At 42.6% G+C, this 17,452-nt stretch overlaps 1 protein-coding gene across 4 annotated transcripts in view; it reads right to left on the reverse strand.

The window, feature by feature from the left end:
• Window positions 1-17,452, reverse strand: part of ARL13B (ARF like GTPase 13B) — a 669,439-nt gene that overhangs the window by 86,370 nt on the left and 565,617 nt on the right. For all 4 annotated transcript variants that reach the window (XM_078657718.1, XM_078657719.1, XM_078657716.1 and 1 more), the window contains one exon: window positions 12,578-12,800. In XM_078657718.1, the coding sequence (XP_078513844.1) occupies window positions 12,578-12,800 (223 nt within the window). The remainder of the gene's footprint in view (window positions 1-12,577; window positions 12,801-17,452) is intronic.

Raw genomic sequence — 17,452 nt, forward strand, 5'->3', positions numbered from 1 at the left:
TGGATGGCATTGCCAACGAGGATCAGTACTGGCATATACCTGACCCTCAGATTCCACCTAATAGAGCCTGGACACCATTGGTCCTGCAAATAAACTCATTTACCTTGACACTCTCGCTTAGGGCCTGCAATGGGAGGGCGAAATCAGATAGACCGGGCCAGTTTACCTTTAATAGAGAAGGACAAAACTCGTTACTGGATTACATTATGGTCGAAACCAGAACATGGAATAGGGTTCTGGATTTCCAGATCCATCAAAGAGGAGACAGTGACCATAATGCACTGGTAATGACTTTCAAACCAGGGAGCCTGGGCCTGTCCAATCCTCCATCAGTACCCAATTCGTTACAGGCTCCACTGTCTCTGGCTAACAACAGGAGGAGAGCAAAGTGGTGCTATATCCAGGGCTCGCCAACCAAAATGGCAAATATTTACCAACAGGTTGTACCATACCTTATAGAAATGAGTGAGGCTGGTGAAATGAATATACAGCCGGGGAATGATGATAGGCCCGTAAAAATTCATAAACGACTGACATCTAAATTGTTGGACGTGTTCTACCCGTTAGGGAAGCACAGGGTAAAAATCCTGCAAGCCCATCCCTGGTATAATGCAAACTGCCGTAAAGCCAAAACAGAACTTCTAACAGCAGTAAAGGCTAAGGATAGGCCAAGCATTAACATCTGCAGAGACTACAATATGTCCAGAACCAGGCAGCCAGGCTCATTTGTAAGCAACCTAAATGGCAATCCATCAGACCAGGACTAGAAAATCTTCACTGGCTGCCGGTGGCCAGAGAGCTGCATTTAAAGCCGGCTGCTTTGCAGGGCAAGGGGCCCAAATTCATAAGGAATTTGGTATGCAAATATACCCCTTCACGCAATCTTCGCTCGGCCCACCAAGAACTGCTAATGGTCCCTTTATTTAAGAAAAAACGTCAGGGCGGCAGCAGTTTCCACTTCCTTGCCGCCTCCTTATGGAACTCCTTGCCACTGTCTTTAAGACAGAGTGACGCTCTCCTCACCTTCAGACAGGCCTTTAAGACATGGCTTTTCAGACAGGCTTATTCTTAAATAAATGTAAAATATACCCTTGTTAAATGTACCTTAAGTGTTATGCTGTGCTCTCAAAATTTTTTCGATAGCGCCATGAAGCCCACGGGCGTACGTGCGCTGAATAAATAAAATTTAACATAACAGGAACAAGTATAAGCAGATTATCAAGCAAAGAAAAATTGGGAAGCCGATCAGTGGGAAGATCTCAGGATCGCCTAATATTGCACCTGCTGTCTGGGGAGCATATTTTGGGGCATTGTACGCTGAATTGGGCAATGACGGTAACTCTGGTTCGCTCTCGAGCCCCTTCCATGAGTATCAATTGGAGGGGGTCAGGGAGATTACCCCATGCGAAATAGAATCCGCCATTGACAAATTACAACCCAACAAAGCGCCGGGATTAGTTAAGCTACCCGGCGAACTTTTCAATATGGAACCAAAAATTTGGACCCCATATCTATGTGCCCTGTTCAATGCCATTTTAAAGGGTGCGGATCCCCCGGATACCTGGCGAGGGGCAGAGATAGTCCCGTAAACAAAAAAGGCTGCCCACTCCTACCGTCCAATTATAGGCCAATTAGCCTAATAGACACTACCCAGAAGCTTATGGGGGGGGTTATCTTGGACAGAGGCCATGGATGGATTGCGGATAAAGAGATCCTGAGTCCCTTCCAGGCTGGCTTTAGGATGAGCACATCAACAATTGACCAGATATTCAGACTTCAGGTCCTATATTGGAAGACGGTGAGTGTAGAGGGTGGCAGCCTCTACCTCATCTTCGTTGACCTGAAGTCTGCGTTTGATCTGGTGCCTAGAAAAAAGTTGTGGATGGTATTGTATGATCTTGGAATTCCACCATATCTCTTGGATGTGATTGAGAGGCTACATAGGGAGACCTATGCACAAGTTAGGTGCGGGAAGCACAGAGAACTGTCAGCACGCTTCCCGGTGAAACAGGAGGTTCGCCAGGGGTGCGTTCTGGCACCAACTTTATTTTGCCTCTACATCAATGGGCTCATAGAGCACTTACACGGAATTAAAGACAGCGACGCCTCTAAACTAGTTTCGGGGAGGGTGCCCGCTTTGATGTTTGCGGACGACACTCTGCTGCTGTCCAAAGCATCAACGGGCATCCAGCGTATTCTGGATGGCTTTGCTGGTTTCTGTACTTTGAGAGGTTTGGAGATCAATTTATCAAAGACTAAATAGATGATCTTCAACCCTCCCAGGACCACTCGTCCGAACCCAGCACTAGATGGCACTCCCCTGGAAAGAGTGAAGACGTTCGAGTGTTTGGGTATCACCCTATCAGAACAATTTGAGTGGGAGACCCAGACTGCTAGGGCATCTTTAAAATTATCTCAAGTAGCGGGGGGATATTGAAAATGTATAGATTGTCCAAACACAAGCCAGTTGCTCCTATTGTCAAAATCTATAAAGTACAGGCCAGGGCGGCCACTTTATATGGGGCCGAACTATGGGGGCATTATAGCCCCGCCAACTTCATGAAGGTAGAGCATGTATTTATGTGGAATTTGGTTGGGCTCCTGGGGAGTACGCCTCTTGTCCCCCTCCGTATGGACTTGGGGCTTCTACTCATGGAAGAAGAAGTTGTGCTGAGGACATTAATGTATTGGAGAAGACTTTGGGTAGTCCCAGAGTTATCTTCTTACAGAGAGGAATTTAGGGAGGTGCTACCAACTCTGAGCAGCAGGAAAATCCCATGGCTCAACCACATACGAGCACTCTGTAATCGACTAGGAAGGCCTGAGCTCTGGGAAGGTTCGGGCACTACGTGCCCATTAATAACTAGGGCGGACCTGGGGCGGCAATATAGGCACCATCATTTGTTGACTTTACAAGCAAGTTCCACTGTTGGTCGCTTGACAACAGAGTTTCTCCAAGTGAAAGAGGATTATGGAAAAGAAGAGTTTCTAGACTTGATTTACCCGCCTGCGGCTAGGAAATTATATATGCACTTTAGAATAGGGACTCTCCCTCTTAAGCCATTTACCAGTAAACAGGTCAGTGAAAAGAATATTGAATGTTCCGCGTGTAAATATAAGTTAGAGTCGGAAATTCATGTATTCTTCATATGTCCTGCTTATCTAGAATCACACAAAAGATGGGTAATTCCAATTTGGAGAAACTTGGTTTTCAGACACTGTTTGCAAGCTTTTAGGGTTTTAAAGTATGACACCCATCCCCCTATTGTTTTTGCCGTCTCGTGTTTTCTCAACGCGATGTGGCACACGCGTAGGAGTTTTTTAAAGTAACTAACTATGGAACTGCATTTTTGTTTTATGAAAGTGATCAGTTTGAAGGAATTGATGTATTGGATATTTGGAATTTGCTTTTAACTTATTCATTCATTCAAAATCTTTATTTTGGTTAAAATAAACCATAAAAGAGATATAGACATAAAACAATACAATCTCTAAAGAAAACCAACAGTGCCAAACAATATCGATTTCCAAGTTAAAACAGGTCATAAGAGATCATCAATACAATATCTTCTCTGAGAGAAATCAACAGTGCCAGAGAATATCAATTACAAATCCACTATTATAATCAGTCCATCCTAGTTCGCACAATGCAAGAAAAAATGCGATATTAAAAGTTAAGAAGAATAAATAGAAATAAATAGTAATAAGTACCAGGTACTGTCATCAATTGATGTCACTAACACTGTTAAAAAGACATTATAAAAACACATAAAATTTAAAGGGTGTTACATCCAATTCATATAGCAACACTAGAGTGTGCCCACAATTCCAATTTGTGCATGCCACTAAACACAGAGCCTCTTTTCATCAATGTTATTTTGGTGCCTTGTGTCTTGTCCTGCCTCATAGACTATTACAGTTTCAGACCTTGTCTTCTTCGTACTATTGCCACAGCAAGGAGATATCGACTTAAGCTGAATACAATAGTCTGCGTTGTATCACCTTTAAACACTCTTTCTGCTTCCTTAATGTGTCTGAAACCTAAGAGGCGACAAATGGCTTTTAGCCACTTCTTCCTAATATGATGGTATGCCGGGCAAGAGAATAGAACATGAGCCTCATCCTCCCTTGTGCCAATGTCACAAAATTCGCAGTTTTCTGGCATAACACTCCCCGTAGAACCCTCATTACATGCCCATTTTGCTGTATTGGCTTTGATTTGGAGAATGCCATAACGAAACTTTAGATACAGTGATTTAGCTAAGGTTGGTAAAATTTCGTCTATGAAACATTCAAATTTACTTTCTATTTTCACGTCAAGAAAGTTAAGGGTCAATACTCCAATTTTTGGATTGTGTATTGTGGCGTTTACAACAGATTCCCAGAAACTTTCCCGCAGTAACTTTTTACAGGTTAGGGTCAGAGAACCGGGGTCTGTCCAGTAATGATATAACCCCAACTTAAAAAAACAATTCTCGATATGGGCCAACCATACCAACCGAGTCGTGTTCCTTATTTCCATGATTTCCTTTAATGCTTCTCTGTAGTCAACAAGATCGTCTGTTGACCACAGCCTTATCCGGTATAATAATAGCCGTAAAATAGCATGATCGTCGGAGCGATGTATATTCAAATCCAAAAAAAGAGGGGTTAAGGGGGTGCGACGTGGTACTGATAATAGTTGTCTGAAGAAAATATTTTCATGTACTGAGAAAACACGTTTCGCAGCATGGCCCCATAATTCCGCCCCATAAAGTGTGGCAGATTGGGCTTCATACCTAAACAATTCAATTGCGGGGGATACTGCTCTAGAATAAATATGCTTATGCCTTCTGGCTATAGGTGCTAGGTTTTGTGTCAGAATTGCTTTGGAATTATCAATTTGTGGTTTCCAGTTCATTTTTGAATCAAGTGTAATGCCCAAATAATTAAAACTATGCACATGCTCGATCATTTCATTGTTAACAGTAATTAATTTTTTTAAACTCTTATGGGGACTAATTGCCATGTACTTTGTTTTAGACGAATTAATCTCCAACTTCTTATCCACACAATAGGATTGAAAATTGTTAAGCAAATTCTGTAATCCTCTTGGGGTCTGGGATATTAAAATAGTGTTGTCTGCAAATAACAGTGCCGGCAATGCTTCACCACCCAACTTGGAAGAGTTAAGCTCGCAGCCCAAGAGGGAGTCCGGTATGTCATTTACGTACAAGGAGAAAATAGTCGGCGCCAGCACACAGCCTTGCCTGACGCCTCTCTTTATATCTATGCACTCCGATAGTTCTCCATTAGGAATCCACCTAGTTCTCCATTAGGACCCCACCTACTTGTGTCTGGGAGGCAAGATGGCTGCCGTGCGGGAGGCTGTGTAGTCAGCTTGCTCCCTCGCTCCTGGCGTCCTATCGTTTGTTTCATCAAAAAGAAGGAGAAAATTTTGCTATTTGACGCTACGGATAACTGAAGCTAACGGGCTCACTTTACCTGGCAAAACCGTGGAACAGTACTGGCCAGCTGCTGGTATTACTATCACCGTTGTGGTTGCCGACCGGGGTCACGCTGGCGGCGCCGGGCTGGGCTGCACGGAAAGACGGAAACGGAGAACGGAGCTTCTCGGTGCCTGAAAGCGGCTTTTTTTTTTTTTTCACTTCCTGACTGCGCCAGGCTGGGCTCCTTGGAAAGACGGAGACGGAGACAGAGAACGGAGCTTTCTGGCGCCTGAAAAGCAGCTTTTTTTTTCTGCCTAACCGGAGGGCTGGATCCGATTGCTCCACGCTGGTAGAGAGGCGTTGACCACTTCCGAGCGGACCTTAGCAGAGGGGAAAGTGCCCGATAGACGCTGATCCCATTGGAGTTTGGCTCGAGCAGACCATATAAAACCCATATAATCACGGAGAAAACAGGGAAAGAAATAATTATATTGTGTTGCCTCAGCACAGCAGCAACACTAATTTGTTACAATCTGATACAAACTATCCCTGCATCAGGCGGAGCTACGAATGTTGCTGAATTTTTTTGAGTTCAATCGGCGGTCTCCGCTGTGGCGTGCTACACTTTGTCTGTGCTGGGCACAGAGTAACGTCTTTCCTGGCAGAGGTGGTTCACGGAAGAAAAAGAGGACACCGCTTCCACCTTCTATCACCACACGCAGTAACAGGAAAACCGGCCTTGGGTCTGAATTGGGTAACGTGGTGCAAGAGAACGAGAAGACTGAGATGGCAGAGGCAACGCCACTGATCTCTGGTAAAAAAAACATCACCAAACAGGGTAAGAACTCTAATAAAGGGGCTACTGCTAAAGCTAATGAATCTATTGGTATAAAAAGTCCAGCATTGCAAACTTTACCAGATTTGTTTGAAAAGCATGCTGCAAGAAAGAAAGTAATTGACACTGATAATCAAAGTACTGATTTAGCTGACATAACTACAGTACAATCTACTAATCAACTATCTGTAAACGGTGATAATCAACACAATCCTAATAATTCTGCTACTGTGGCCACTACTCAGTTACCGCCCGACTCGTTAAGGAGGGGTGTTATGGGACTCGTAGTTCCAACTCTGGGTGGCGCTATCATCAATAGAGCATGCTCTCTTCCATCGCTGGCGTTACTATTGAATGAAGCCCCAAGTGGTACACGAATGGTGAAAGAAACTATTGCTCAGCAATATAATCAAGAGCTCCCTGAAACCTTTTATTCACTATCAGAACTCTCATCCGATGAAGCGAATAAAGATTGGGCAGACCTTAGCGGCGAGAGTCTATCCTCTGTGAGTGAGACCAGCATGAGTCCTGATAATATCAACGCGGCTACCATCATAAAAAAGAAGCGGAGAACAAAGAGACCTTCTCGTACAATGAGCCAAGAGGTTGCTTCTAATTCACCAAATAACACGATTAATAACATGAATCCCCCATCTTCTAAATCCACTGCTTCAGTAGCCCATGATACCCTGGGGTCTAGTCACAACGTTATATCGGACCCTAGCTCACAGCAAGAGAACAACGATGAGATCACGTTGAAAACAATATTCGACACCATGATGTGTCATAGAGCAGAGAGCAAGGCTGAGAATCAACGCACGCAAATGACATGTGCTAAAGTAAAAAATGCAGTCAGACGCGCAATCAAACTATGCTCAGAGACTGCTGATAGGGTCACCGAAGCAGAGGCCAGGATATCTGTGCTTGAAGAAGAATGTATGGCCCAAAGACAAGAAGTGGGAGACTTCAAAGTACAAAAGGATGACCTATCCGACAAATTAGCTAGCTTGGAAAACCAGGCCCGTAGAAGCAACTTGCGTTTTTTGGGGATTCCTGAAAATAAAGAAGGAGGGGACCCGAGGAAGTTTATTATCAACTTATTGAATGATGCTTTTCCTGAAGTTACTGACTGGGACTGGGCTCGGGAAATACAACGAGCACATAGGTTCCCATTTACAACAAGGAAACCACGACAAGGTCAGGAAAATTACCCCAGGGCCATTTTGGTGTCATTCAATAATTTCCTTGCCCGTGAATTGATATTTGTAAAAGCTAGACCAGATAAGAAAGCGGATGGTCTAGGCTGTCAGTTTTTTGTGAGACCGGACTACTGCCAAGCGACTGTGGCTCAACGATGGCAACTGAAACAACTAATTCCTGATTTCCAAAAGAAGGAAGTAGCAGTATTTTTGCAGGGTCCTGCAAAACTAAAGACAGTATATAAGGGCCAAACGAAATACTTTATTTCTACTATCAAAGCTAAAGAGTACTTGGATTCTCTCTGAATTAATAAGAAGAATTTCAATGTATAGTAGGACAAATCTAGAATCCGGGCGTAATTATATTGTTTAATAATTATTCAAACACAGGATTATTATAGGATTATTATATTCGTTATCTGTATACTCTCTTTTTTGCTTTTCTGCTTCTTTGTACTTCTGGTACCTTCTTCTCAGCTCGTTTCTTCTCCTTTTTTTTTTTTTTTTTTTTTCTCTCCTTTCTTACTTTTTCTTTAGTCAGGACGCCATGGGTTAGGGACACGGCATCCATACGCTTCAGGAACTGACAGTTCCTGTGCCTCATGTAGTGGGGAGGGTGGGGGGAGGGGTTCGGGGATTAAGGGTGGGGGTGGGTAAGGGTAAGGGTTGGTGGTGGGGGTGTAAGGCAGAGGTGTTCAACGCAGGGATGATTATAAGGTATTTAAATGATATCATCGAGGAAGAATTATTTGTGATGTTGGTCGATAATTTTTTTTTAAAATTTCTGATATGTATAAAAAGGTGAAAATATGTACTATTAATATTAATGGTCTTAATGACGTAAAGAAGATTGCTATGTTTCGAACAATGCTTCAGGTGCTGAACATCGATCTGTTATGTATACAGGAAACCCATATTTCATGGGATAAACGTTCTCTTTTGAATAATTTGGGACTGGAAGTTTTGATCACCTCCAAACAAATGGGTATCAAAAGAGGCGTAGCAATTTGCATGCGAAAAGGAGTAGGGAATTGTTTAAAAACACTCTCCGATAAATGGGGCAGATGGGGACTGGCCGAGCTAAAAATCGGAAGCTGTAAATTTACTTTATGTTGCATCTACGGCCCTAACTTAGATGACGCCGAATTGTTTAATACTATGAATACAGAGTTATCAACTTGGACTCAACCGATTATAGTTTGTGGAGATTTAAACATACATATGTCAGCTGGTTGGAATATTCGATTAGCGAAGAGATACACGGGCCGAAAGGTTAAAACTTATAAAGCTCTTAGAAACTTAGTACTAAGTAACGGGCTAACTGATGTCTGGAATAAATTTCATTGTAACGACCCCGGATATACTTTTTTTTCTACTCCCCATCAAAAATTTGTCCGCTTAGACTATTTTTTTGTATCCTTAGTTTTTTTAGAAAAAATTCATATTGAGATATTACCACAAGTTATCTCAGATCATAATCCTATAATGGTTGAGTTACAATTTTCTGTCGATTGTCAAAGCCTCACTAGACCCTGGTCATTTCAAAGAAATTTATTATTAGATGAAGATTATCTTCAAAATATGGTCAATATTATTAAAGACTATTTTTTGATAAATAACGACACTGCCTCTCCACAAGTAGTCTGGGATTCTTTTAAATCTATTGTACGGGGCGAGACTATCAGTTTTGCAAATTATAAGAGGAAAAAAAATCAAACAGACTTCAGGGACAGGCTAAATAAGATTAGGCAGATCGAGTTGGATTTATCTATCGCATGTAAAAATAATGCTAATATAGAGGATGTACAAATGCGATTAACCATCGAACGCTCTGGTCTCCGCACATATATTGCTGAAGAAGTAGCGGCAAAATTTAAGCAATATAAAACGGAACGGTACGAATTGAGCGAACGTACGGGAAAAATTCTAGCACAGCGCTTACGCCAAAAATCCTCGTATAACGAAATACAGTGCGTTAAAGATACAAATGGGATTCTCTGCGAAAGCAGGGAAGGAATATTAGCGGCATTTCAGGGCTTCTATAAGATGTTGTATAATGACTCTAATAACGAAGTTGACAAGACTCTTGATCCCATAGACTATTTCCAAATTATTAATCAACTTTCTTTGTGTATAGATGATATAGATCTATTTACTAGCCCAATAAGCTGGGAAGAGATTGAAAGGGCTATCATGAGTCTTGCAGCTGGCAAAGCCATGGGGCCTGATCAGATTCCCCTCGAATTTTATCAGACATTTAGATTCTTGCTGAAACCAGAGCTGATTAAAATTTTTAATGTAGCATTTCAAGACAAAGCTCCTGATTCCTGGTCTACAGCTACTATAGTTGTTTTTGTTAAAAAGAACAAGGATCCAAAAGAATTAGGTTCGTATCGTCCTATTTCTTTGATTACAGCTGACAGCAAGATCTATTCTAAAATTCTTGCAAATAGATTAAACGATGTTATGCCGGGTTTAGTTTCTAATATTCAACATGGGTTTATTAAGCACAGGGACACTACAGATCATGTTAAACGGGTTATTGCACTGCTGGATTGGGCTCAGGCAAAGGAATCCCCAGTCGGAGTTATCTTGCTTGATGCTGAAAAGGCGTTTGACAGAGTCGACTGGGGGTTCCTTTGGTCTGTGCTAAAATGGAAGGGTTTCCCACCACAATTCATTAAAGCTATACAGTCACTTTACTTTAACGCACAGGGTGTAATAAGATTAGGTACGGATATCTCTAACCCATTTTCGATCACCAGGGGGACCAGGCAAGGGTGCCCTTGCTCTCCACTTTTATTTGCGCTTTATTTAGAACCCTACTTGAATAGACTAATTATAGAACCTGGTATTCCACCTGTTCGTCTTCATGAGATAGACCACAAAGTCTTAGCTTACGCGGATGACGTGGCCATTGTAACCTCTGATTCCTCTTCTGCATTACCTAAAATAATAGAAATTGCAAGCGAATTTGGAAAGTTTTCTGGATACAAATTAAACATTTCAAAAACCCAAATTGTACATTCTAAAACTGGTATACCTACTGATATTCCAATCAACGATACTGCTACATATCTCGGTGTAACTATATCATCGAAAGTAGATGACATTGTTGGACTCAATTTGGATCCATTACTCACATCCACTAATAGAACCTTAGAAAGAATAAACAATTTACATCTATCTTTATTTGGACGGACCAATGTTATTAAGATGTTGATTTTTCCAAAATTTCTTTATTTGTTTCGAACCATTCCCTTATTTTTTTCTATGTCTCTTTTCAACAAAATAGATAGGATGTTGTCCAGATTTCTATGGGGGTATCGTCGTTCAAGGAGATCGCTAAAATGGTGTACCTTACCGCAAGGACGTGGCGGGCTGGGATTTCCGAATTTTAGAATGTATTATTGGGCTATAACTCTTAAAACAATTAAGGTTTTACTATTTCATGATCATGTTAATGAAACCTTTGCTTCACCGTCCATTTACGAAATGCTTATGGGTACTCACGCACGCCAATGTTTACTGATATTTATGGAACAGAGCTATTACAAAAAAACAAAATTTAAGGTTTTTCTTTCTGCTTTTTTGGTTTGGAGACAAATTAATAAAGCTTTACGGATAATTTCAAAATATAATTTCTATACACCCATCTGCTGTAATATGCTATTATCCGATATCACTGAAGATATCCCCATGAATCGATTCCGTATGGGACGGATACACTCAATTGGGCAACTCTATCATAATGGGGCTCTGATGTCTTTTTCTGAACTTCAAGATATATTTGGCCTCTTCAGAAAGGAATTTTTTAAATATTTACAAATCCGTAGTTTTTTGGGGGAAAAAAACCTCTTATATAATGACGAAATGGAGTCCAATGTTGTTATGGAGAGTGGTAGGAGGGATAGTCGTATTGGCACAATCTATCAATTAATGGTCAATAGGTTGCACGATGATCTCGACCAACAAACACAGAAATGGGAAAGGAAGTTGTGTATAGAAGGGATAGATCTGGCAAGGGCGTTTGAGATTAGTAATAAAATATTAATCAACAGCTCTCTGAAAAGTCAACATTATATGGCTTGCTTAGATCTTTACTACACACCGGCAAAACTGGCCAAATGGAAAGCTACGAAAGGCATTAATTGCAGTCGATGTGGTACTGTAGCAGCAGATTCATGTCATATGTTTTTTAGTTGTTCTAAATTAACTGTATATATTAATAGGATAGAAAAGTTTTTGACTAATTTGCTCAATATTAATATCAAACTATGTCCATCTGTGATTATTTTTGGCTTATATTTTCCATCCAAGAGCCTATCAGCTGACCAAGAATATTTTATGTTTATCGGAATGTCTATCTATCGTTTTTGTATTACCTCAAGATGGTTAGATGCTGATCCACCATCTTTCGAACAATGGTTGGGTAAGCTGTTAGATGTGTATAGAATGGATAAAGCAGTGTACAAACTGAAAGGACACAGAAAGAGGATATTTGCTAGGAAATTATGGTCTCCTATTGATAATTGGATTTAATTTAACAATGACCACATCTGTAAAAAGCTATATTTTATATTTTATGTTCTTTATGTCTCACCGGTCTATTTTCTCGTCCTTGGTTTCGTTAATAATGTATCGACTGTTACGTGAATGAGTATCATTATGTTAAATTTAAAATGTTTTCCTCATCCTTGTATTTTGTATACCTCTGCCACTGAAAAATAAAAAAAAAATTAAAAAAAAAAAAAAAGGACCCCACCTACTTATTCAGTTTTCTCAATAGCTTTTAATGAATTTTTCCTTGTTAAAACTGGGATGGTAGAAGCATTATTTTAATGTGGTAAATGATTGTAAATATGATTGTTTTATATTGTCTATTGATATTTATTAATTTGTATGCTGTTTGTATGTATGTTATACATGTGCTTTTATGGTCTGATATGACCGAAAACTTATAGAAGAAGCAATACTGTTTAATGCTTCGACAAAACACTACAACTCAGAAGTGGTTGAATAGTGCCAATGTAACTGCCCTAAGTGCAAGGCTAAAAAGCCACGATCATACTATATGACCATCCTGCATAAAATTGTGCCCAATAAGTAAGTACCAGCATCTGGATGGCCCTCTCTTTGTTGATCGTAATCTTCTTGTTCCAGCTGCTCTTTCAATGCAGATTTGTATGTATCCAACAGGCCACCCTCAGACGCAGGACTGCTTCGCTGGCGATTGTCCTCTTCTGCTTCATGTTTCCTTGGTACCAAATGAACGCTTTGGCCATTCTCAAGTTTCTGCTTTTTCTTCTCTCTTGCTTTCCTCAGTTTGTCCTCGTTCTAATGATATAATGATATAAAAAATACCTTAGTAATAGCATTCCACCATCAGCGCATCTTAGAAGAAAGCGCATTACATTAAAACGGGGGGCTTTGAAGACCAATTTCTACAAAGTAGTTTTTTGTGAAATCAAAATATTGTTCTCCTTTTATTCATAACAGGTAATACTGCGTGTCGATACTTTCCTAATGTACCTGAAGCATCCTTAACTTAGTGCCAGAGAGAAAAATGGAACAGATGATGTATAAGAAAGCAAATTGTTAAAAAAAAACTTAATGTCATGCTGCAAAAAACATAACTTACTTCCACCTGCATTGTTTTGGGTTTACAGTTTCTAATGAGCTATTAGAAAGTGATATCCAGAGTCAATTAGTGCCACATAAAGTCATGAGATAGTGAGGTGCTCCATACTTGTGAGACATTCGCAGGCTGACAATCACACATGCTTCTGCCAGAGTGCACAAAGAGTCCTAAATATCTCCCCTCCTCTTGCTTTACATTACGAAGAAAGGCATCTGACCTCCCTGTGGCAGTCGCACAAATTTAAATGTTTTCTTCCCAACACCACAGGGATTTTCATTAAAAGCACGAGGCTACATATACTGAGTACACATAATTATCCTGTTTTCAATATGAGAGAATGTGAAAGTAAAATGGGAACACCAGTACTACAGCAGACGAAAAATAACTCTGTAAAAAGAAATTATATTTAGAAAGATAGTAGCAGGTTGAAGGATAGGGGAGGGAAAGAATTGAATAAGCACTGACAATGTCAAAAGGAGCCGCTTTGCTAATGCATTTTAGCTGCCACTATTGGCTTTGCCAATGTTGGATTCTTTTATAATGCACCAGCAGAGTGGAGTGGTGCAGAGTAGAGCTGAGTGGCACAGCGTAAACTACAGTGGGTAGAGTGCAATGCTGTGGAGTGGTGCAGTAGATTGTTTCAGAGTAGAGTGAAGTGACAGAGTGGAGTGGTGCAGAGTAGAGTGGCGTAGAGTGCAGTGGTGTAGGATAGATTACAATGGCAGAGTGTAGAGGTGTAGAGTAAAGTGGCAGGCGTAGAGTATGCCGGTGTATGGTGGAATAAGCAGAGTGCATTGGCATGGAGAGCAGTAGAGTGGTGTAGAGAGCAGTGGTGCAGAGTAGAGTGGTGTACAGTGCACTGTAAAGTGGCAGAGAGTGCAGCCTTGCAGTGTTGTACAGTGCAGTGGCGTAGAGTGGGGTGGTGCAGAGTTGTGTGGTGTACAGAGAAGTGGCGATGAGTAGAATGGTGCAGAGCAGAATTGAGTGGGATAGAATGCAGTGACTTAGAGCGCAATGGTGTAGAGTGGTGTAGTATGCAGCAGCGTAAAGTGTAGCAGCGTAGATTATAGTGGTGTAGAGTGCAATGATGCAGAGTAGTTGGCGTAGAGTGCATTGGCATACAGAAGTGGAGTGCAGAGTAGAGAAGCATAGAGTGAAGTGGCGTAGAGGTCAGTGTGCAGGGGTGCACAGTAGAGAGGAGTGCTGTAAAGGTATTGAGTGCATTGGCGTATATCGGGGAGCATAGAGTGCAATGGGGCAGAGCAGTGGCACAGAGTGCGGTGTTGCAAAATGCAATGGCGTAGAGTAGTGCAGAGTAAAGTGGCATAGAATACAGTGGTGCAGAGTAGATTGTAGGGGCATAGAGAAGAGTGTTGTAGAGTATAGTGAGGTACAGTGCAGTGGTACAGAGTAGACTAGCTTAGAGTGCAGTGGTGTAGAATACATTAGTTTTGAGTAAAGTGGTGTAGAATGCAGTGGCAGAGTGCAGCGTCTTAGAATAGAGTGGTGTATAGTGGTGTGACGCAGGATAGATTATAGTGGAGTGTGTAGAGTGGAATAGATCGGCATTCAGTGCAGTGGAATAGAATAGACTGCTTCAGAGTACCGTAAAGTGGCTTAAAGCGCAATGGCATAAAGAAGAGAGCCATAGAATGCAGTGGTGCAGAGTACAGTAGAGTGACGCAAAGGTGAGTCGCGTAGAGTGCAGTAAAATAGACTGGAACAATGCAGAATAGAGTGGTGTAGAGTGTAGTGGCGTACAATGCTGCAGTGGTGTATAGTAGAGTGGCGTAGACTGCATGCTCCCCATCCACTGTAGCTACAACTGACAAATCATTTCCCATATGGTCGCTCTGGTAAAACCACCTTATGAAAAGCATTCATACTCCAGATTCCAATAAAGAGTCGGCAGCACAGATTTCTAACCAATCAAAGGTACTTACCTCCGGTAACACATTATCTGGCAGAGACTCTCTAGCTGCAGATTCCTTACCTTTGAATTTCCCAGAAGTCAGGCTAGATTCAGAAACGTTTGCTCAAGCAATGCCCCTTGTGCGTGCCGTCGGGTGGCTCCATTCTGGTCCGCCTGACGTCGTCGACATCATTAGTGCCTGCTATGACGTCGCAGTCACCTACATAGGTGTCACCCAGGCACGTGGACGTTAGTACTGTTTTTTTCAAGCCAGAAGCGCAGAGCCACGAAGTAACTGATGAAAACGTGTGCAAAACTAGGGCCCCGAAAAGGGGAGTAACCCCTTTCTTTACAAAATCAATCCGCATGGGTGGACCTGTAAGGAATCTGCAGCTAGATAAGAGTTTCTACCAGATAACGTGGTACCGAAGGTTAGTAACATGTTCATCTGTTAGAGACTTCTAGCTGCAGATACCTTACCTTTGAATTAGATACCCAAAGCATACACTCCCGCCGGTGGGTTGCGGACCAATTCCTCACACTAGGAAGTCCTGCAGGATCAAACGGGCAAAATACCCATTCCTGCGGACCCGACTGTCCAAGCAGTAGTGCTTGGCAAACGTGTGCAACGATACTCACGTTGCTGCCTGACAGATGTCTAGTGCTGGGACACCCCGAGCCAAGGCCTTAATCGCAGCCTTTCCCTTAGTGGAATGGGCCCGTAATCCCTCAGGGGGCTGCTTCTTAGCCAGGGCACAGCAGATCTTAATGCAGAGAAGTACCCAGCGAGAAATGGTCCTTTTCTGCAATGCACTGCCTGCCCCCACTAAGCTCCCACGTACCCCACAAAGAGTTGGTCATCCACCCGGACCTCTTTTTGCAGTCAAGGTAGAACGACAATACTCTTTTGTGGGTCCAGTCGGTGGAGACTCTCCTCTTCCTTAGAGGGATGCGGAGGAGCAAAGAAGGTGGGGAGCGTGACGGACTGACCCAGATGGAATGGGGTCACCACCTTCGGCAAGAATGAAGCACCGATGCGAAGCACCACTTAATCTGGAAACGACATCATGTAGGGAGGAGTACAAGATAGCGTCTGCAACTCACTCACCATCCAGGCAGATGTTATTGCCACCAGAAAGGCTGTCTTGATGGTAAGCAGCCAGAGGGGACAGGTGTGTAAAGGCTAAAGGGAGCGCACATAAGAAATGTGAGGACCAAATTATTTGGTTCCACTGTGGCATAACAAGGGGCATGGGCGAAAACAAGTGCGCCAGCCCCTTCAAAACCTATTTACAATTGGAGACCTAAAGAGAGAGGGTTGGTCTGGCAGTCGCAAAAAAGCAGATAGAGCAGAAAGTAACCCTTGAGAGTACCCAACGCAAAGCCCTGCTGGGCAAGGGTTAGAATGAATAGAAGAAAAGAAGAAAGAGAAGCAGAAAGAGGGTCAAAAGATCTTTCTGTACAGTATAATCCAAATTTCTGCCAACAGCAGGCGTATACCATCTTAGTGGAGGGGCGCCTGGCCACCAAAATAACGTTGCATACTTCGGGCGGAAGGTCAGAAGCCATCAACTAACGCCGTTCAATCTCCATGCATGGAGGTGAAGAGTTGACAGGTTCAGGTGGAAGACCGTCTCCTGAGACAGAAGATCCTCCCAAGGGGCAACCTGATAGGAGGATCGAAGCTTATTTTCAGAAGCGCTGAATACCAAACTCTCCTTGTGAAGTCTGGAGCCACAAGAATGACTCGGGCTCGATCGTTCCTCATCTTCTTCAGAACACTGGGCAGGAGTGGTATGGGCTGAAATGCGTAGAGCAGGCCTGAGCTCCACTTACGACGAAAGGAGTCGCTGAACAATAGCTGCCTTAGAAACTTCAGCGCGCAGCATTGCTGACACTGCGCATTTTCTTCAGAGGTGAACACATCTAACCAAGGTTCTCCCTAATGCTGAAAGACACCTTGCGCCACCTCCGACTGGAGACGCTATTTGTGATCTGCTAGGCATCGACGGCTGAGTTAGTCCGCCCTGGCATTCAGAGAACCTGCTAGGTGTTGAACCACCAGGGTTATGCCCTGCTGTTCCAGCCATGTCCAGACGCAGGGCCACTTGACAAATCATCCACTATCCCACCCCGCCCTGCTTGCTGCAGTACCACATGACAGTGGTGTTGTCCATGAACACCTGCACTAACTTCCCCTTGACAGAGGGAAGAAATGTCTTCAATGCCAACCAAATCACTCGAAGCTCCAACAAATTAATTTGGAGTCTGATTCCACCAGAGACCAGTGTCTCCTAATGTCCACCTCTCCCAGATGGCCGCCCCAACCCAGAAGTGAGGCAACTATCACAACTGTGAGATCTGGTTGGGGAAGGGAGAAAGGTCTGCTGCTGACCCAATCGCAGTTCATCAACCACCACTGTAGATCTCTTGCAG

The sequence above is a fragment of the Lissotriton helveticus genome, chromosome 8 (assembly GCF_964261635.1).
Source record: "Lissotriton helveticus chromosome 8, aLisHel1.1, whole genome shotgun sequence".
In the NCBI taxonomy this organism is placed as follows: domain Eukaryota; kingdom Metazoa; phylum Chordata; class Amphibia; order Caudata; family Salamandridae; genus Lissotriton; species Lissotriton helveticus.